The sequence below is a fragment of the Schistocerca gregaria genome, chromosome 10, assembly GCF_023897955.1.
Source record: "Schistocerca gregaria isolate iqSchGreg1 chromosome 10, iqSchGreg1.2, whole genome shotgun sequence".
In the NCBI taxonomy this organism is placed as follows: Eukaryota; Metazoa; Arthropoda; class Insecta; order Orthoptera; family Acrididae; genus Schistocerca; species Schistocerca gregaria.
The window spans coordinates 74980954-75003590 of NC_064929.1; the positions used below are offsets into that span (position 1 = coordinate 74980954).

A 22637-nucleotide genomic window follows, 5' to 3' on the forward strand; every position below is an offset into this window, starting at 1 on the left:
GCCATCCCTGTTTTGCTCTTCAACAGTGGGAAGCAAGAAGGTGCTTAAAACATAAATGTAGGCCTGTGCTGTGACAGTGCCCATGCAAAACAACAAGAAGTGCAAGCCCCCTCCGTGAGAAACAACCACACCATAACACCACAGCCTCCAAATTTTACTGTTGGCACTACACATGCCGGCAGATGACATTCACTGGGCATTTGTCATACCCTCACCCTGCCATCAGATCACCACATTGTGTACCGTTTGTCACTCAACACAATGTTTTTCCACAGTTCAATCGTCCATTGTTTATGCTTCTTACACCAAGTGAGGCGTCGTTTTGCATTTAGCGGCATGATGTGTGGCTTATGAGCAGCCGCTTGACCATGAAATCCAAGTTTTCTCACATCCTGGCTAACTACCATAGTACTTGCAGTGGATCCTGATGCAGTTTGGAATTCCTGTGTGATGGTCTGGGTAGATGTCTGCCTATGACACATAACGATCCTTTTCAACTGTCGGCGGTCCCTGTAAGTCAACAGACGAGGTCGGCCTGCATGCTTTTGTGCTGCACGTGTCCCTTCACATTTCCACTTCACTATCGCATCAGATACAGTGGACCTAGGGATGTTTAGGAATGTGGAAATCTTGTGTACAGATTTATGACACAAGTGATACCAATCACCTGACCACGATCAAAGTCCGTGAGTTCTGTGAAGCATCCCATTCTTCTGTCTCATGATGGCTAATGACCACTGAGGTTGCTGATATGGAGTACCTGGCAGTAAGTGGCAGCACAATGCACCTAATATGAAAAATGTATCTTTTTGGGGGTGTCTGTATACTTTTGATATGTATGTACTCCTGTTAACAGCTTCAGCCATTTGAGAGGGGTCAAATTGTAGGCCTAGGGGAAGATGGATGGACATATTGATGAATTCCTGTACCTTTTATGTATGAGTGGTGTATTGCTGCTTTCAGCAGAGGTCTGTGGAACAGTCCTATAACTGTAGACACACATCAAGATCACTGCATTCAGTGACTGAACATTATCCAGAGATGAAAGCTGGGCATATATTGCACCTGGTGTGTCATCTGGGACCAATGGGAACCATCTGCTTGGAGTAGGATTAATATATGTGTGTCTCTGGCTTGCTATCACCGACATTACAACACTGCTAAGCAAGGCTACTCTAATGCATGAGAGTTGACTCAAGAGTGGAATGGCACTCTATATCCACATCTACATCTGTACCCTGCAAACCATCATGATGTGCACGGCAGAGGGTACGTCCCATTGTACCAGTTATTAGGCATTTCTTCCCATTCCATTCATGTATGGAGCACAGGAAGAATGATTGTTTGAATGCTTCAGTGCATGCAGTAATTATTCTAATCTTGTCCTCATGATCCTTATGTAGTGATATATAGAGGGCTGTAGAATATCCCTAGATTAATCATTTAAAGCTAGTTCTTGAAACTTTGTTAGCAGACTTTCTCGCATAGTTTACGTTGTCTTCAGGGGTCTGCCAGTTCAGTTCCTTCAGTATCTCTGTGGTACTCTCCCACAGATTAAATAAACCTGTGACCATTCGTGCTGCCCTTCTGTGTATACATTCAATATCCCCTATTAGTCCTATCTGGTACAGATTCCACACACTTGAGCAGCATTGTAGAACAGGTCACACACATGATTTGTAAGCAATCTCTGCACTTTCCCAGTATTTTACCAATAAACCAAAGTCTACCACCTGCTTTACCCACAACTGAACGTATGCAATCATTCCATTTCATATCCCTACAAAAGTGTTACACACAGGAATTGATATGAATTAGTTGATTCCAACAGTGACTCATTGACATTTCAGTCAGAGGACACTCTTCGGTGATGACAGTAGTTTCTGTCTGTGTGCAGATGATGGACGTTCATGTGTACTGCTTGGGGTGTTGGTTGGGTGGGTGGTTTGTGGGGGAGGGGACCAAACAGCATGGTCATCAGATTAAGGAACGGTGGGGAAGGGAAATCAGCCATGCCCTTTCAAAGGAACCATCCTGGTATTTGCCTGAAGCAATTTAGAGAAATCCCAGAAAACCTAACTCAGGATGGCCAGACACAGATTTGACTATTGCTGTCCCAAATGCAAGACCAGTGTGGTAACTGCTGCATCACCTCACTCGGTAGCAGTGTATTGTGTAAACCTAGTGAGTTGCCTGTTTCAGAGTGCATTTGCCCACAACACACAGGTTGCATCTCAGACTTTATGATGTGGGGGATCACCTACTACAAGTTATGATCATATTTGGTGTTTCTGCGGGGTAAAGTAACCTGCACCCACTACTTTACGTGGGTGTTATCTCTGTGCTACTGCAATTTCTTAGACAGGAAGATGATGTACTTTTTCAGCAGGACAGTAAACAATGAAGAACTTTCAGCATTGCAGTGCGTCAGCAATCATAAGCCTTTGCAGATGGCTGCTGCAGTGCAACATTCCCTTCATTTATACAACTGTCCTGGCCAGCTAGATTACCAGATCTCTTCACGACTGAACATGTATGGGTCATGATGAAGCAGGAACTTACACATTCTCTCGGAACTGAAGGAGCCCTTGCCAAATCACAGCAAAATGTTTAAGATCCTTGGGACAGTCTATCACAGGATGCCATTTGGCACATTTATGATCATATGCATGTGAGAATACACGCCTGCAGTGCTGCCAGAGGGAGGTAACCTTTACTGTCACATGTGTGCTCCATTTGGTCTAAATTCATTATCATTATATACTCCTACAATGATGAACTACCTCTCACCCCACTTGTCAATAAAATGAACTTGCCATTGAGAGTGTTAAAATTTTTGCAGCATTCTAGACTGCTTTATTAATGAACACTGACTGCACCTAGAAATAGGAGGCAGAGTATAGTCATTGTTAGTTAGAAGGCAGTTGGTAACACAATTATGAAATGATTACACATTCAGATTTTAAGAGCTAACACTTACTGCTCTACATGGCTACAAAACATATACGAGGTGTGAACAAAAAGTAATGGGAATTTTTATTTTTCTTAAAGGATCTCTTTATTTATTCATCAACATCAACTTTGTCACCTTTGAAGTGATCCCCCTCACATGTAATACATATGTGCTTTTTCCAGTCTTGGAAGCACTTTGGGAACTCACTTTTTGTTGTGGTGTTACTCCTCCTTCAGCGATTATGTTTTTATCTCATCAATGGTGGCAAAACCGTGTCCTTTTACAGTTCTCTTCAGCCTCAGGAATAGAAAGAAGTGAATACAATAACTGTGGTGAAAAAAAGTTTTATTTTTTTGCCAAAAAAATCACAAACCTGCACTGAGGTTTGATTGGGACATTATCATGATGCAGTTTCCACAAGTGGTTTTACCATAATGTTGGTCATTTGCTGCATGCAAATGATGCATAATGTCCAGATAGTATTGCTTATTGATTGCACAATCATCAGACAGGAACTCATTTACACTACCCCATTGTAGTCAAAGAAGACAATGAGCAGAACCTTCACATGTGATCATACTCATCAAATGTTTTAAATCTTGTCTCTACAATCAATTTCATTGGGATAACTGGGCCTCAGTTTTGACATCATACTCGTATACCCATGTTTTATCATCTGTTTTAACCTCCCTTAAAAGTTCTGGAACATTGTTGACTTCATTCAGTAATTCCTGAGAGACATATACACGACATCGTATTGTTCGAAATTCAACAATTTGTGTACAAACTTTGCTGCTACACATTTTGTGCACAAAACACCCAAAAATCATGCTGGGCATGAACCAAGGGATATGCTGACATCACCATCAACCTCTCTGATGGTGATTTGGTGAGTTTCCAGAACCCTTACCTTTACTTCTTCCACATTATCATCAATAATTGATGTGCCAGGGAGTGCAGGGCAGCTATCGTCTATGACATCTTCACATTTGTACCACTTGTAAACTCTTTCTTATTTTCAGTAGATTTATGGTGCTGCACTTTATTCCATTTTTGCAGCAAAATTTAATGCAAATTCTTTGATGCTTCTGTTTCTAAAATAAAAATTCACTGAGCACTCTAAAACATATATAATCTTTTGGACTGTCAATAATAAAATAAATATTCAAAACAGCCAAAAATCCAAACATATATCAGGAAAAGGTGTACCAATAAGTTACAAAATTGAAAATGAGATATACAGAGCCTGTGAAATTAAAACATGCTCATTACTTTATGATCACACCTTGTGTGATAGTATGGCAAAAGGACTACACGGCTGTGAATACAAGCATTCACACATCACGGCAATGGGACTGATTGGGTCTCAGATGTAGTCCTGTGATACTCCATCCCATACTGCTTGCACTCGAGCACGCAGTTCCCGCAGATTGTCAGTTGGAGGTGCACCCCAGTGTTTATGTCAACAACAAAAAACTGCCATTACTGGTGTGAGGACAATCATGACAAACTCCATCAATGCCCTTTACACAGCCAGAAAGTCACACTGTGGTGTGCTGTCTCTCCAATGGGCATCAGCCCTTTCTTTTTTCATGATGAATACAGACAAGCAACCAGAGTCACATCTCAATGGTATGCTGTCAAGATTGACACACTCCTCACAACTGACCTTGAAAAGTTTCCTAAAAATGAGTCCTGGCTTCATCAAGCTGGTACTACTTCTCATTTTGCTCAATTTTCAATGCAGCAGCGTGCAGAGTGTTTGGTAACCACATCATTTCAAGTGGTGGCGACATTTTGTGGCCTCCCACATGTCCTGAATTATCGGTATGTGATTACTTCTGAAACACAGAGTGTATAGTAGACATCTACACACAACAGCAAAACTGAAAGATATCATTTGTGCAGAAGTCAGGAACATTCTTATACAGCCACACAGAGTGGCCACGTGGTCTGAAGGAGCCACGTCACGGATTGCACAGCCTGTCCTGCTGGAGATTCCCTCAGGCACAGCTGTGTGTGTTGTTCTTAGTGTAACTTAGTTTAAGTATTGTGTAAGTCTAGGGACCAATGACCTCAGCAGTTTGGTTCCTTAGGAATTCATACACATTTGAACATTTTGAACATTCTTATACAGATACTTAAACATGCCATTACATAGCAGATTGACAAGGAACCTCTTGAGTGCGAGGTTGCAAAAGGACAATGATGTTTACAGCATTCAATGCCCCACGTATTGCCTGCAATATTAATTGATTGGCAACAGGAGATGGGACTGGAGATTTTCAGTAGGGAGCACAGCATGAGGCTATGGAGTGTAGATGACGTGCTTAATCGGCAAGTAACTCACCACAGTATTACTGGAGTTGATGCAAACCGACCAATGACAATGATAAACAAAGCAAACATTACATTATACTGTAATAACAGTTGCAGAAACGGACATTTCATCAGAAATGAATCCAAGGAATTTTGCAGAATGAGGAAGAAGTGGCAGATGAATATTAGTGTTTCTGCAAGATGGGTTAGTGGAAAGTATGATGATGTACACACACAAATTTGCAGACAATTTACACAAGTGATATGTGCTTAACAAGTGCAAGTGATATTGAAACAGGTGTTGAGCTGTTTAGTTCATCATCCTTGTCAGACAGATAGCCACAAAAAATTGTTGTCCACGGAGCAGGTTCTAAACAGAATTACCTACTAGCGCATAAGAAAAACTGCAGATATTTGACAGAAGATAGGGCAGACTTGTTACAAATACTAGTGTTTGCACATTTCAAGGATGCTCAATACAATTTATGTGATGTGCACGATAGTGACTTACTACTTTATACACATCAAATTGTGCACGGCAGAGATTTCTGTGGAAGCAGTGGGTGGTTGTATAACTTCAAACAATGCTAAAGAATTGGAAGACATAACTAACGAAATTTCAAACAAAGTGTCGATTTGACAATGCACAAAAAACTATGGAATTGGCCCAAAAATTTGTATATGAGATAAACAAACCTGCCCCATTGTTCAGAATGGGATTTTCTTTAACTGTGACCAATCAGAATTTCAAGAGGAAATATGTATCTAGAAATTAGGGGTACCAAGAGAGTTGTATCAAGGACAACTGATGTGAATACCTTAACACATTCATATACAATTATGCTGACTGTTAATCTGGATGTAAATTGGCTGCAAAGTTATTTATTGTTCTGTGAGAAGTTGGAGGTGCTCAGCCCCCTACGATTATTTCTCGAGTGTTATCTTGCAAGGGCAGAATGGAAATTTACCGAGCAAAAAGTGGGAAAATGGGCATAAGATAACTACAAATGTAGTATGAGCACTGCTTTTTGCCAACAGCTCATCAAAATAACTTGCTTTTGCTTGATTCCTGGTAACCATATACAAAAATTATACTCCTTTAGAGCAAACTATCCCTCCTGAAAAGTGTGTGACACTGCAAATCATACCACCAGCAACCACTGAACAAATTCAGCCTCTGGACATTTGGTTTTTCTGTGCCTACAAAAACATTTATCACACTATCTGCAGCTGTACCTTAAAGGAGAGCCAGTTTCACAATAAGCTCCATGACATACTGCTGTGCATTCGGTTGTTGACATCACATTCCATCAGTTCTTGTAACCCTGTTACACTTATATGATTCTATTTGCATTTCTTAAGAGTGGATACCTAGCTGTGCATCCTGTATGGTCTGTAACTCCCAAAGAGTTCGCCTTTGATCTTGATGGTGCAATCCTTTGTGATTAGTGTAGCGCACCATTTTTTATTTGGTGTTCATGTTGCAAGTTAATGCTTTGTTTAGAACATTTCTTGAATGTTGATGATGTCAACTCTCTGCACCACCCAGATGTTCATTTTCTGTCACCCTCCTGATGCATATGGTGAGTCTACCACCTAATATTTTTTCATGTTATAATTGTTAACACAATACTTTCAAATCAGCCTTACTATAGATTGAACTTCTAACCTTGCACTCATGGGGTTGCTTATTAGTGTCAGTGTAACAATGGTTGCCATCAACAAGACATCATTTTCAAAATGTTAACAGTGTATAAAGTGGCAATAGACAAGGCTTTTGTTGTGATTGAAACTGTTTTAGAATATAATTCTCAGCCTGTTTTGCTATATCCAAAGTGGCCTGTTTTTCTGCCACATCCTGTATTAGAGTAACATGTAACTGATATCCTTGAGTCCAAGTATTCTGATCAATTGTAGGAGGAGTGGCTCATGAGGTATACATTTGATATATTTTTAAATATTTAGGGCTGTTCATTCACCCCCCCCCCCCCCTCCTGATATTCACTGGCAATTGACTAACTCCAGGATATAACATGTCCTTCAGAACCCTAGAGAGAGATGCTTAGTCTATATGAAAATTATTTCTACATCTAGTATTTGGGTTGCAGAGTTCATCCTAGTTTCACAATATTATTATTAACAACAAATCCCATTAGGGAGTAGACATGTTGGCATGTAAGTGTAAGAATCCCCAACTCCTCGAAGAAGCTTCTGTAAGATGTTTGTATTCAACTCCACACAATCTTTATATAGCATATTTCTTTAGAATGAACACTTTTTCACATCAACTGCAAAATCCTCAGAAGATTATGACAGACAACAGAAGTGAGTGAAAGTGTGGTAAATATGCTAATGTCTTGTCTACAGGTTAAACAGTAAGGTATTTCTGAGTGTAACACAGACAGGGGTGGCACTCATATAGGCACTTTGCATGGTAAGCACTTGGTGAATCAGATCTGGCTGAATATTTATACAGCTTCTTTCGAACACTACTTCATTATAGATAACTGTATCATCTGCATCTGAGATTACTATTAATATTGTTTGAAAGGTCTTCACAGTCTCTTCACAGTGCCATATGATTGTTAGCCGCATGTGCCATATGCCACAGTGATATACCGAAATGTAACTCAGTGAAATAGAAGTTATTAATTTTCTGAATTTAATTTTTACTTACAAATTTTCACATTAAATGTTGAAAGTGTCCCCTCTGATGTTGAACACACAATTCAATTCGTCTAATCATGTTTCCAAACACAAGCTTTTACATTTCTTCTGTAACAGAAACAGTGAAAGTGGATATTGCAATTGTCAGTTCATCAATGGATTTTGAATGGTTTTTATTGACAGTTGCTTTCACTGCACCCGAGAAGAAAAAGTCAGGTGTTCTTAGAACAGGCGATCGTGGTGGCCAAAGTCCCTGTGAAATTATGCGATCGCCGAAAACATCAGCAAGCAGTGACATTGAAACGCAAGCCGTATGTGGGTTGTGCCATCTTGTTGAAAATAACCATTCAGTATTTCACTTAACACTAGATCTCCTATGAAAATGGGTACAGAATATCACATTGCAGTATCATTGTGCGTTTATTGTTTTGTTGAAAAATATGGGACCCATAATCTGATGTCTAGAAATTGCAATCCAAACTCCTATTTTCACAGAATGAAGTGGTTCCTCATGAATACACAATGGATTTGCAGTACTCCACATACAAGAATTTTGCAAGTTCATGTACCCGGATAAATGAAACCACACCTCATCACTGAAAAATGTTTCATTAAGAATGTCTCTTCCATTTTGTTGAACAAAATTTTTGAACCATTGACAGTAATGCAGCTTCTTCCATGATCAATATTTTTGAGTTCTTGCACAACTTTCACTTTGTATGGAAAAAGTTCTAATTTTTTCCTTGCAGCTGTGTGGGCTGTCCCAACACTAACATCGATTTCCTGGGTGAGATTTCATACTGACTTGCTCAGACTCGTGGACATTTTATCGGAAATATTGAGTAGTTTATCCTCAGACAAAATGCTAGGACGACCACTTCTCAGTGCATCTGTCACTGAACCCGTACTTTGAAACTTGTTAATCAGATATCGCACAGTATCATGATGTGGGAGCTTTGTTTCCAGGAAAACTGAATTAAATGTTTAATGAACTGAAATTGTGTATTTACCACGAGCTTTGAACACTTGTTCGACTAAAAGCACACGTTCTTCAATAGTCAGCATTTTAACAGTGACAAAATGAAACAAACAAACAAAGGAACCAAACTTAAACAATCACGTCAACACGTAACGACACACACACGAAACACTGGAATGTTGGGAGAGTCCACTTGAAGGAAAGTAACCCAGGCAGGTGAACAATCATATGGCGTGTGTGGCTAGCAATCAAATGGCACTGCAGTAAGACTTTTTGAACACCCCATATAACACGAAAAGCACGCCAACACGCTTCCCTCTGACACACCTGAAGCCTCTTCTCCATGTGTTGATGACTCTCCATCCCAGACAACTCGCCACATCCTCCTTAGCAAAAAATCCTCTGTCCGGTCACAGATTTTGCTCGATATCCCATACAACTGTACTTTTGATGATATAGACAGATATGGTTCTGAGTCAAACGCTCTTTGGAAATCAAGAAATACTGCATCTACTTGACTGCCTCGATCCAGAGCTTTCAGTATGTCATGTGAAAAAAGTGTGTGTTAGGTTTCACAGTATAGATGTTTTTGGAATGCATGCTGGTCAGCAAGGAGGAGGTCATTCTGTCTAAGATATCTCATTATGTTTAAGCTCAGAATATGTTCTGAGATTCTACAGCAAATTGATGTATACAAAGAAGAGCAACCCAAGTGTTTGGCTCATGAGACATTATCACACAAATATTCAAAAACCTAAATTGGCATACACTTGAACATAGGTGCCAGTATTAAGTCGAGAATATAGAAATGTGGTTCAGGTTCCTACCTATCACTCCCATAGCGTGAGCATGAAGAGAAGATTATACTAAGAACAGTATGCAAGAAGCTTTTAAGGTGTTATTCTTCCCATGCTACATGGAAGAATGGGAGAAAACACTAACACATGGTATAACTTTAAGCACTGCCTGTTGTGTACTTAACTGTAGTTTGCAGGATACATGTGTATATATAGAAGAGCATCAACAAAGCTTGGAAAAAATTGTGTCAGTAAACAAGGTTCAAACTGCAGAATACTGCACACAATTTTAAATTTTGTGCTGATGTGTTTCTCAGTTGCGGTAGCACTTCTCAAGCAGAATGTAGCTGATTTACAGTATCTGCAGTCAGCAGTTAACGGAAAGTGCAACTGCTGCAAGCTGCCAACTGTGCTTTAGGTGTCTACTCAATTGGGACAGTGCACAGTTGTACAATATTTGTGGTCCCAGGCGCTGTCTACAGAGGATGTCCATTCTGTATTTACAGAAATTTGAGGATAAGAAATAATGACAAACAAGGGCTGTCCCTCTTGTCTTGTGGAGTTTTTTAGTGATGCTACATTGCAACTGCTGGAAGCAGCAAACCATGTGGATCATTACACAATAATCAATGATGTAGCATGTGTCCTAGGTTGTACACAGTGAAGTACAATGTCATTCATAAGTGGTTCAATTTTTGTAAATTTTGTGCACGGCGGGTATCTGAACATTTGTCTGTTGGGAACACACCAAACATGATGAGCATATGTATCTGTTTAGCATCTTACACATTACAAGAAATGATATGATTTCCTAACACAGATAATTACAGGGGACAAGTTCTCGGTAAATGGAATTTTGAGGGTAACAAGATCACAGCCGAAGGAGCTACTCATCAGATGCTGTAGCTACCATAAGAAACTTTTGTAGCAGGCTCTCTAGGCCTTGTGAAATGATAAGTTTTGAAATTTACAAGGGGAATGTGTCACATAGTTAAATTATAGCCCAGTACTAATGACAATGGTGTCACGACACATTTTCTGACTTGGTTATTGACTTTTAGGGGAGAGAGAGAGGGATGGATAAACTGGGGTTGAGAGGTGAGTATATATAGTTGGGCAAATAAGAGCTCTGCCTGCAAATGATGAGACACCATGACTTTTATTTTAGTGTGGCAGGAAGTTTCACAATAGTGTCAATGTTCAGCAATGGTCTCAGTCTGGAAACAGTTGCAACAGATTTAGTCAATGGTTGGATATAAGATAATTTTCAATAAACTCCTTATGAACAGCTATGTGTGTTTCCATTCATTTGAAATGTCCTCAAGACAAGCTGTAGACTTTGTGCCTGTTGTTCCCTGTTTATGAAGACTGCCAACTTTAGTGTTTTAACCAATATCATGTCACAAATTTTATTTACTGTGATTTTATAATGATTGTTAATAATAATCTGACATTAAAACAAAAATATCTTTTTAATGTTTGGCTTCTGCATTTTATTTACACCATTGGACATAATCAAAATGAAGAAGGAAATGCATGGTTGTGTGTGTCAGCACTCGGCCGCTGCCTTCGTGACAATCACAAAGGCAGTGGCTGAGTGCTGACAAACACAAACATGTGCATGGGTTTCCCTCTTCATTCCAATAGTGTCCAATGGTGTATATAAAACACAGAAGCAAAAGTCTTTTGTGAAACCATGATAGAAAGATATTTGTGCTCCAAAGTGAGACTTATTGTTGATGATCATTATAAAATTATAGTAAATAATTCTTGTTACAAAGTATTGGTTAAAACGCTACAGTTGGCCGTCTTCGTAAATAGACAGCAACAGGCATGAAATCTATAGCTAGTTGCTGACATGGAGGTCACTCAGTTGAGTGATGTCCTGGGTGAGAATGAGGTCAGAAATTGTCTTCATATTACAGAGCATCTTGAGGATGAATGTTTACACCTGATTCCAGGTCGTACCAACCCAAGACGGCTCGTCTAGTACAGATTAGTGTATTTCACATGAAAGTAACAACCAGAATGAGATTTTCACTCTACACTGGAGTGTGCGCTGATATGAAACTTCCTGGCAGATTAAAACTGTGTGCCAGACTGAGACTCGAACTCGAGAACTTTGCCTTTCACGGGCAAGTGCTCTACCATCTTAGCTACACGAGCACAACTCGTGCCCTGTCCTCACAACTTTTGAAAAGTAGGAGATGAGATATTGATATTGATAGAAAAAAGCTGTGAGCATGGGGCTTGAGTCTTGCTTGAGCAGATCAGATGGTAGAGCACTTACCCGTGAAAGGCAAAGGTTCCAAGTTCGAGTCTCAGTCCGGCACACAGTTTTAATCTGCCAGGAAGTTTCTTGCAAGTAACAATGATTTGTGAAAACCCATTATAGAGATTTTGGTCTTCAAACGTGGTGTGTATTTGTATAAATGACACTGAAATTAAATTAAAATTGTTGTAATGCAATGCAATGAGTAGAAGGAAGGTTGCTATTACAGCTGTTATCATCAGATCGTGATTATCACTGAGGCAGTGACTGAGCATACTTTCCCATCCTTCCAGACACTGTGAATCTACACTCCTGGAAATGGAAAAAAGAACACATTGACACCGGTGTGTCAGACCCACCATACTTGCTCCGGACACTGCGAGAGGGCTGTACAAGCAATGATCACACGCACGGCACAGCGGACACACCAGGAACCGCGGTGTTGGCCGTCGAATGGCGCTAGCTGCGCAGCATTTGTGCAACGCCGCCGTCAGTGTCAGCCAGTTTGCCATGGCATACGGAGCTCGATCGCAGTCTTTAACACTGGTAGCATGCCGCGACAGCGTGGACGTGAACCGTATGTGCAGTTGACGGACTTTGAGCGAGGGCGTACAGTGGGCATGCGGGAGGCCGGTTGGACGTACCGCCGAATTGCTCAACACGTGGGGCGTGAGGTCTCCACATTACATCGATGTTGTCGCCAGTGGTCGGCAGAAGGTGCACGTGCCCGTCGACCTGGGACCGGACTGCAGCGACGCACGGATGCATGCCAAGACCGTAGGATCCTACGCAGTGCCATAGGGGACCGCACTGCCACTTCCCAGCAAATTAGGGACACTGTTGCTCCTGGGGTATCAGCGAGGACCATTCGCAACCATCTCCATGAAGCTGGGCTACGGTCCCACACACCGTTAGGCCGTCTTCCGCTCACGCCCCAACATCGTGCAGCCCGCCTCCAGTGGTGGCGCGACAGGCGTGAATGGAGGGACGAATGGAGACGTGTCGTCTTCAGCAATGAGAGTCGCTTCTGCCTTGGTGCCAATGATGGTCGTATGCGTGTTTGGTGCCGTGCAGGTGAGCGCCACAATCAGGACTGCATACGACCGAGGCACACAGGGCCAACATCCGGCATCATGGTGTGGGGAGCGATCTCCTACACTGGCCGTACACCTCTGCTGATCGTCGAAGGGACACTGAATAGTGCACGGTACATCCAAACCGTCATCGAACCCATCGTTCTACCATTCCTAGACCGGCAAGGGAACTTGCTGTTCCAACAGGACAATGCACGTCCGCATGTATCCCGTGCCACCCAACGTGCTCTACAAGGTGTAAGTCAACTACCCTGGCCAGCAATATCTCTGGATCTGTCCCCCATTGAGCATGTTTGGGACTGGATGAAGCGTCGTCTCACGCGGTCTGCATGTCCAGCACGAACGCTGGTCCAACTGAGGCGTCAGGTGGAAATGGCATGGCAAGCCGTTCCACAGGACTACATCCAGCATCTCTACGATCGTCTCCATGGGAGAATAGCAGCCTGCATTGCTGCGAAAGGTGGATATACACTGTACTAGTGCCGACATTGTGCATGCTCTGTTGCCTGTGTCTATGTGCCTGTGGTTCTGTCAGTGTGATCATGTGATGTATCTGACCCCAGGAATGTGTCAATAAAGTTTCCCCTTCCTGGGACAATGAATTCACAGTGTTCTTATTTCAATTTCCAGGAGTGTATAATGTAGAAGGCCATGCTCCAACACACTGACTCTGAAAATCCTGCCTAATATGCTAACTTTGTGTATAGTCTGTGTTTCCTGCTTTGTTCCAAGACTGACTTTGAACAGGAAGACGATGCATTTTTTGCAGAAATCAGAATGAAAACCAATGTTACATCAAAGAAAACTTAGAATATAAGAAATTTAGTAACACAGACTCATTAATGATGGGAAAGCACTGTACTGAGAGAATAGGACTTCCATTGGGACTGATAAAAATGAGCATAGAAGGTGGGAAAATATGAAATGCAGGAATCTAAAAATGGAATTTTACTGTATTTAGGATTTCATTCCATTCTGTGTCTTGTCACGAAGACACTTTCTCAGTAAACCAGGGTTTTCAAAAAACCCGAATGTAGGCTTAATTGTATTCATGAAGGACACCTGTAGTGAACATATATATGAATATATTTCATTTCTTGTGTTGTATTTACATCAATCATGTCTTGGGCACAGACTATGCACTGGTCTTTGGCCACTGGATTGTTTATGAAAGTAAATTGCCCACCCACCACACTTCATTGCGTCTACATTGTATTTTTCTTTATAGCTCTCCCATAATGTAACTGAAGGGAATCAGTTTCCTTAAGAGTCAGCCTGCCTTTTCCTTCTAGAAGTTTCCATCCTCAGGCACGTCACCTTTTTTCTCCTTTAGCAAATGAAGATGCCAATAACTGAGCTTCTTTTGGATGTTGCCAACTTTTCTAATGGAGTAGTGTATAGTTTATTATCTATTACAGCTCTGAAAAAGTAAGCATGGTTGTGAGTGTAAAGCTAAACTTTTTCTTTTTTAGGTGTTCCTAATGCTGTTATCAAGATAAAATTTGTACAGAAAATAGTTATAACTCTGTAGATTAAGAACAAAAATTATTTTTGAGTAAACCATGAAAAGAGAGAAGAAATAATTTGCTTCAAATTATATTTATGTGGTTGTTGTTGTTGTGGTCTTCAGTCCTGAGACTGGTTTGATGCAGCTCTCCATGCTACTCTATCCTGTGCAAGCTTCTTCATCTCCCTACTCTATCCTGTGCAAGCTTCTTCATCTCCCAGTACTAACTGCAACCTACATCCTTCTGAATCTGCTTAGTGTATTCATCTCTTGGTCTCCCTCTACGATTTTTACCCTCCACGGTACCCTCCAATACTAAATTGGAGATCCCTTGATGCCTCAGAACATCTCCTACCAACCGGTACCTTCTTTTTGTCAAATTGTGCCACAAACTCCTCTTCTCCCCAATTCTATTCAATACCTCCTCATTAGTTATGTGATCTACCCATCTAATCTTCAGCATTCTTCTGTAGCACCACATTTCGAAAGCTTCTATTCTCTTCTTGTTCAAACTAGTAATCGTCCATGTTTCACTTCCATACAAGGCTACACTCCATACAAATACTTTCAAAAACGACTTCCTGACACTTAAATCTATACTCGATGTTAACAAATTTCTCTTCTTCAGAAACGATTTCCTTGCCATTGCCAGTCTACATTTTATATCCTCTCTACTTCAATCATCATCAATTATTTTACTCCCTAAATAGCAAAACTCCTTTACTACTTTAAGTGTCTCATTTACTAATGTAATTCTCTCAGCACCACCCAATTTAATTTGACTGCATTCCATTATCCTCGTTTTGCTTTTGTTGATGTTCATCTTATATCCTCCTTTCAAGACACTGTCCATTCCGTTCAACTGCTCTTCCAAGTCTTTTGCTGTCTCTGACAGAATTACAATGTCATCGGCAAACCTCAAAGTTTTTATTTCTTCTCCATGGGTTTTAATACCTACACCAAATTTTACTTTTGTTTCCTTTATTGCTTGCTCAATATACAGATTGAATAACATCGGTGAGAGGCTACAACCCTGCTTACTCTCTTCCCAACCACTGCTTCCCTTTCATGCCTCTCGACTATTATAACTGCCATCTGGTTTCTGTACAAATTGTAAATAGCCTTTCACTCCCTGTATTTTACCCCTGCCACCCTTAGAATTTGAAAGAGAGTATTCCAGTCAACATTGCCAAAAGCTTTCTCCAAGTCTACAAATGCTCGAAACGTATGTTTGCCTTTTCTTAATCTTTCTTCTAAGATAAGTCGTAAGGTTAGTATTGCCTCACGTGTTCCAACATTTCTATGGAATCCAAACTGATCTTCCCTGAGGTCCGCTTCTACCAGTTTTTCCATTCGTCTGTAAAGAATTCGCGTTAGTATTTTGCAGCTGTGATTTATTAAACTGATAGTTCGGTAATTTTCACATCTGTCAACACCTGCTTTCTTTGGGATTGGAATTATTATATTCTTCTTGAAGTCCGAGGGTATTTCACCTGTCTCATACATCGTGCTCACCAGATGGTAGAGTTTTGTCATGACTGGCTCTCCCAAGGCCGTCAGTAGTTCTAATGGAATGTTGTCTACTCCGGGGGCCTTGTTTCAACTCAGGTCTTTCAGTGCCCGGTCAGACTCTTCACGCAGTATCTTACCTCCCATTTCGTCTTCATCTACATCCTCTTCCATTTCCATAATGCCTCATAATGCCATAATGTCCTCAAGTACATCGCCCTTGTATAAACCCTCTATATAGTCCTTCCACCTTTCCGCCTTCCCTTCTTTGCTTAGAACTGGGTTTCCATCTGAGCTCTTGATATTCATACAAGGTCTCTTCAATTTTCCTGTAGGCAGTATCTATCTTACCCCTAGAGAGATAAGCCTCTACATCCTTACATTTGTCCTCTAGCCATCCCTGCTTAGCCATTTTGCACTTCCTGTCGATCTCATTTTTGAGACATTTGTATTCCTTTTTGCCTGCTTCGTTTACTGCATTTTTATATTTTCTCCTTTCATCAATTAAATTCAATATTTCTTCTGTTACCCAAGGATTTCTATTAGCCCACATCTTTTTACCTACTTGATGGTCTGCTGCCTTCACTACTTCATCCCTCAAAGCTACCCATTCTTCTTCTACTGTATTTCTTTCCCCCATTCCTGTCAATTGTTCCCTTATGCTCTCCCTGAAACACTCTACGACCTCTGGTTCTTTCAGTCTATCCAGGTCCCATCTCCTTAATTTAGCACCTTTTTGCAGTTTCTTCAGTTTTAATCTACAGTTCATAACCCATAGATTGTGGTCAGAGTCCACATCTGCCCCTGGAAATGTCTTACAATTTAAAACCTGGTTCCTAAATCTCTGTCTTACCATTATATAATCTATCTGATACCTTTTAGTATCTCCAGGATTCTTCCATGTATACAACCTTCTTTTGTGATTCTTGAACCACGTGTTAGCTATGATTAAGTTATGCTCTGTGCAAAATTCTACCAGACGGCTTCCTCTTTCATTTCTTCCCCCAAATCCATATTCACCTACTATGTTTCCTTCTCTCCCTTTTCCTACTGACGAATTCCAGTCACCCATGACTATTAAATTTTCGTCTCCCTTCACTACCCGAATAATTTCTTTTATCTCATCATACATTTCATCAATTTCTTCATCATCTGCACAGCTAGTTGGCATATAAACTTGTACTACTGTAGTAGGTGTGGGCTTCATATCTATCTTGGCCACAATAATGCGTTCACTATGCTGTTTGTAGTAGCTTACCCGCATTCCAATTTTCCTATTCATTATTAAACCTACTCCTGCATTGCCCCTATTTGATTTTGTGTTTATAACCCTGTAATCACCTGACCAGAAGTCTTGTTCCTCCTGCCACCGAACTTCACTAATTCCCACTATATCTAACTTTAAGCTATCCATTTCCCTTTTTAAATTTTCTAACCTACCTGCCCGATTAAGAGATCTGACATTCCACGCTCCGATCCATAGAACGTCAGTTTTCTTTCTCCTGATTTATGTGGTATGCTGTTTAAAGACCCGCAAGAGGATCCAGATTATAGCAACGCCATGTCACATAATTTTCATTACTTCCCTGACACACAGTGATGCCTTTCACCTGCACAGTTACTCACATTAGGAATTAATCACCTTCTCCACTGTAATGTATGTGGTGCTGTCCCATTTGTTCTCTGGAGTCAATCAATAAGGGATGCAATGTGAATAAATTTTACAAAAATTCAACAGCTTGTGAAGAACAGTGTTCTCAGTCCTGCAAGTTCAACCTAAAGCAAGCACCTTGTCATCAATTGCAGTACAACAGTTGTTACAGATAATTTCTTCTTTGGAAAGCAATGCAGTATGACTAGAAAACTCCATGTGGTTGCATGGATGCACCTAGTGTGTGGGTTTTTCTTAGTTTTTGTTGAATTTCTGTGGAATAGTGTTTTGACCATTTACGGTACATATTTTGTGACTGAACTGCAGTGTGGACAGTCTTTTGTACAACTTTGCACTTTTCTGGTTGGGTAAACTCTTGTGCAAAGTGGCTCATGAATAGTTGACACATTTGATATTGTCACAACACTTACTTCTGAAATGAAATTTTTCAAGTTTTACACATTGATGGTATGGTCCATGAAAAGGCATTTAACTTCATCACATGTGCAATACATACTCCATTTCAGGAGACAGTTTCGTGAAGGCAAGTACACATACTCCTTGGAACTTTGTGGCACCAGGCTTTATTTATCTCATTGCACAATTGCGTTACCTGGGCACGCATTTCCACAATGTTCTGTGGTCTCAAAGGGAAAAGTTTCTTTCAAATATCCTCACAAGAAAATCGCATGTGTTTAAATCTGGACTTGGAGGTGGCCAACAGAATCCCCCAAGATGGTGCTCCAAGTAATGATGGAACATAAAACATCTGCAGAATATTTTCTGTAGACAGTACAGAAGAGCATTAGCTTTATGACGTGTTGCACCATCTTGCATAAACCACTGTGTGTTGATTGACAGGTTGGTGGCAAGAAAGTGTGGCACAAATTCATATTGCAACATTGTTTTCTAACAGTCATCACTGAAAGTTTCATTGAAAAACACCAGTCCAATTAAGCCATGAATAGATAGAATTACCCACACCGTCACTTTTTCCTCAAGTGTCATTTTTTCATGAACATGATCATTTTGCAGTTTTTCTCTACCCAGTATTTGAGTATTTTGTTTGTTTACTGTTCTTGAGTCTGCCACGTGCTATCACATTCCAGGAACACACAGGCATGATATTTTAAGAAAACTGCAGTATACGGATGTTTGCAACTTACTTATCCACTTACCTGTGTACAATAAAACTGTTGCATTGCCTTCTACTCAGATACTTACCAGTGTACTCTGGGAAGTAATTGCACAGATCATGTTTCATTATCTTCTCATCAAAAATGTCTATTTTATTCAGAAAGACAATGACAGAAGCGTATCTGAATGCCGAGCAGGTGAGCAGCACACTGAACAGCGCCAGGCTCACACTGAGACGATTCTGTTTTGGAGAAACAATGCAGTTAGTATGATTATATGATGTCATTAGGTAGATAAAAAAAAATCTACTCCCCAACAGCCAGCAGGAGAACACACATATAAAAGGTGTTACAGTTTGAGAGCTTCTGGAGAAACTGACTTACCCTTCTAGCAGAAGGGTTGAAGAGGAAGGAAGAGGGGTGAAGGAAAAAGAACTGATGGGGTTAAAGTTTGGAAAAGTCACACAGAACCCTATGTCAGGGAAGACTTACTGGGCAGGATGAGAAGGAAAGACTGATTAAAATGATTATTGTATTCAGAATGAGATTTTCACTCTGCAGTGGAGTGTGCGCTGATATGAAACTTCCTGGCAGATTAAAACTGTGTGCTGGACTGAGACTGGAGCTCAGGAGTTCGAGTCTCGGTCCAGCACACAGTTTTAATCTGCCAGGAAGTTTGACTATTGTATGGTTTCAATGTCAGCAGCTAGCCTACTCAAATACCTGTTACAGTTGTCTGATGAGTCAAAACATTATGAACATTTGCGTATTGGTCTACCTTTGGAATACAATACACCATCAATTCCACATGGCCTGGATTTGACACATCCTCAGTAGTTTTCCTGAGTGTTGTAGTACATCTGCATCTACATACATACATACTCTGCAAACTGCTGTATAGTGCATGGCAGACAACATCCTGTGCTACTATTAGTCATTTCCTTTCCTGTTCCACTCACAGTCAGAGCAAAGGAAAAACAACTGTCTGTATGCCTCAGTATGAGTCCTGGTCTATTGTATCATACCTTCACAGTTCTTATGTGAAATGTATATTTATTTAAGCTGACCTGGTGAAGATCACAGACACTTGAGCAGTACTCATGAATATGTTGCACCAGCATCCTCTAAGTGGTCTCCTTTACAGATGAGCCACACTTTCCTAAATTCTCCCAGTAAACTAAAGGCAATCATTCATCTTCCCTAACACAATACTTAAATGCTCATTCTATTTCATATCGCTTTGTAATGTTACTCCCAGATATTTAAACTATGTGACTTTGTTCTAACAGAGCACTGGATCTGAGCATTATGGATTTGTCTTTCGTACTCGTCCGCATTAATTTACATTTTTCTACATTTAGAGCCAGCTGCCACTCATCACACCAATTAGAAATTTTGTCTAAGTCATCTTGCATCATCCTGCAGTCACTCATCTTCAACATCTACCTGTACACCACAGTATCTTCAGCAAACAATTGCAGGTTGCTGCTCACACTTATGTATAAAGAAAATAATAGAAGCCCTTCACGGGGCACTCCTGATGACGCCCTTGTCTCTGATGAGCAATTGCCATTGAAAACAACGTATTGGGTCTTATTACTTCATATGTCTCCTAGCCACTTACATGTCTGAGGACGTATTCTGTATGCTCATATATTCACTAACCATCTGCAGTGGGGCACCATATCAAATGCCTTCAGATATCTAGGAATATGGAAACTGCCTGTTGCCCTTCATCCATAGTTCAATTCAATGCAATTCAATTTTTGTAATTACATCATATGCCTTATACAATCAAAGATTGTGACACAGTTGACTTGTCAGTTTTACACTATAAATAATAATACTAAAAATAGACAATAAACTAATAATATATTGGGTGTAACATCTTCAAAGAGGTATTTTAATTACAATTATAATGCATTCTTGCCATTCACGAAATCTTCAACACTATAGTAACATTTATCTTTCAGATATTTTGCCAGGTCTCTTTTGGTACCTTTTACATTTGGGTCATCCATATCTTCCCATATTTTATTTACAAATTTCATGCCCATATAGTTTGGGTTTTTTTCGTATGATTTTAAACAGTGAGTAGGTAACATTTAACTTGTTCTACAGGGTGTTACAAAAAGGTACGGCCAAACTTTCAGGAAACATTCCTGACACACAAATAAAGAAAAGATGTTATGTGGACATGTGTCCAGAAACACTTAATTTCCATGTTAGAGCTCATTTTAGTTTCATCCACCTACACTCAATGGAGAACATTATCATGATTTCATATGAGATACTCTACATGTGTTGCTAGAACATGTGCCTTTACAAGTATGATACAACATGTGGTTAATGCACGCTGGAGCTCCTGCACATTTCAGTCAAAGTGTTCGTACACTTCTCGACAACAGATTCGGTGAGTGATGGATTGGTAGAGGCGGGCCAATTCCATGGCCTCCATGCTCTTCTGACCTCAACCCTCTTGACTTTCATTTGTGGGGGCATTTGAAAGCTCTTGTCTACGCAACCCCGGTACCAAATCTAGAGACTCTTCATGCTCGTATTGTGGACGACTGTGGTACAATACCTCATTCTCCAGGGCTGCATCAGCGCATCGGATTCCATCCGACTGAGTGCGGATGCATGTATCCTCTGCTCTTTAAATATGTATTTTGATATGGTAGGCAATCAGTTGAGTGTACTTTTTGTGTTTCCACATCATATTACAGGCCACATTATGCATACTTTCTTGAAAACAAGCTTCGAGCGTTACTGGAAGATGTTCCTGTCACTACAAGTACGGGTATGTTCTTCCAGCATGATGGAGCCACTGAAAGTTCTAGTAATCAGGTGACACATCATCTAAACATAACATTCTCTGGAAGATGAATCTGCAGAAATAGTCGCATTTCTTGGCCATTGAAGTCCCCAGATCCTTCCCCTTTGAATTTTTGCCTTTTGGGGTGGTCAAAAGGCAAAGTCTACACAGAGAAAATAACATGAGAGAAAAATTTACAGGACTGTGATATAAACGTATGCCAAGATGACCTCAGAAGAATAATATGGGATGCTGTTAAGTGAATTTAAAAGCACATGAAGTCAGAGGTGGAATTTGTTAAACCCAACTTTAAGCTTAACAATTCACCTCTGCTTAACACCTTTGAGTGTTTGTTTGGTTTACATTCTAACAACTGTAGCTTTCATAACAATAGGAACTGGGCACATATTACATGGAATGTTTTATTTGGATTTGTTTATAATATAAATATTTACACTTCTTTCTAAAACAACCTCGGCATTAGTTTGGTATTGGGAGAAGTGGCTTGGTCCTTGTGTAATTTAAATATTCGTTGGTTTAAAAGGTGTTGTCTTTCAAATGAAGATGCAATATGGGTTTGCCAAGCATGAAGACAAGCAATAGAAACTTTCACCATGTGTGGGCAGATAATTTCTTGCTGAGTGAAAGCCCAGAATGGCTTGCCATGAAGGGCAACAAAACGACATGTAGAATATTGTTGACACAGTGCTGTGCTGTAAGGATGTCATGGATGACAACCAAAGAAGTCCTGCTATGAAGAGAAATGACACTCCAGATCATCCCTCCTGGTTACCAGGCTGTATGACAGGTGACAGTCAGGTTGGTATTCCATCACTGTCTGGAGCATCTTCAGACATGCCTTTGGTGGTCATGAGGACTCAGTTTTAAGCTGGACTCATCCCTGAAGACAATGAAATTCCAGGGTAAAGACATGTCTG

At 40.4% G+C, this 22637-nt stretch overlaps 1 protein-coding gene across 1 annotated transcript in view; it reads right to left on the reverse strand.

The window, feature by feature from the left end:
- The window catches only part of LOC126293762 (guanine nucleotide-binding protein subunit alpha-11-like), a 137041-nt gene that overhangs the window by 19749 nt on the left and 94655 nt on the right, over nucleotides 1-22637 (reverse strand). Inside the window, exon 6 of the mRNA XM_049987140.1 lies at nucleotides 18973-19126. Coding sequence (XP_049843097.1) covers nucleotides 18973-19126 — 154 coding nt within the window. The remainder of the gene's footprint in view (nucleotides 1-18972; nucleotides 19127-22637) is intronic.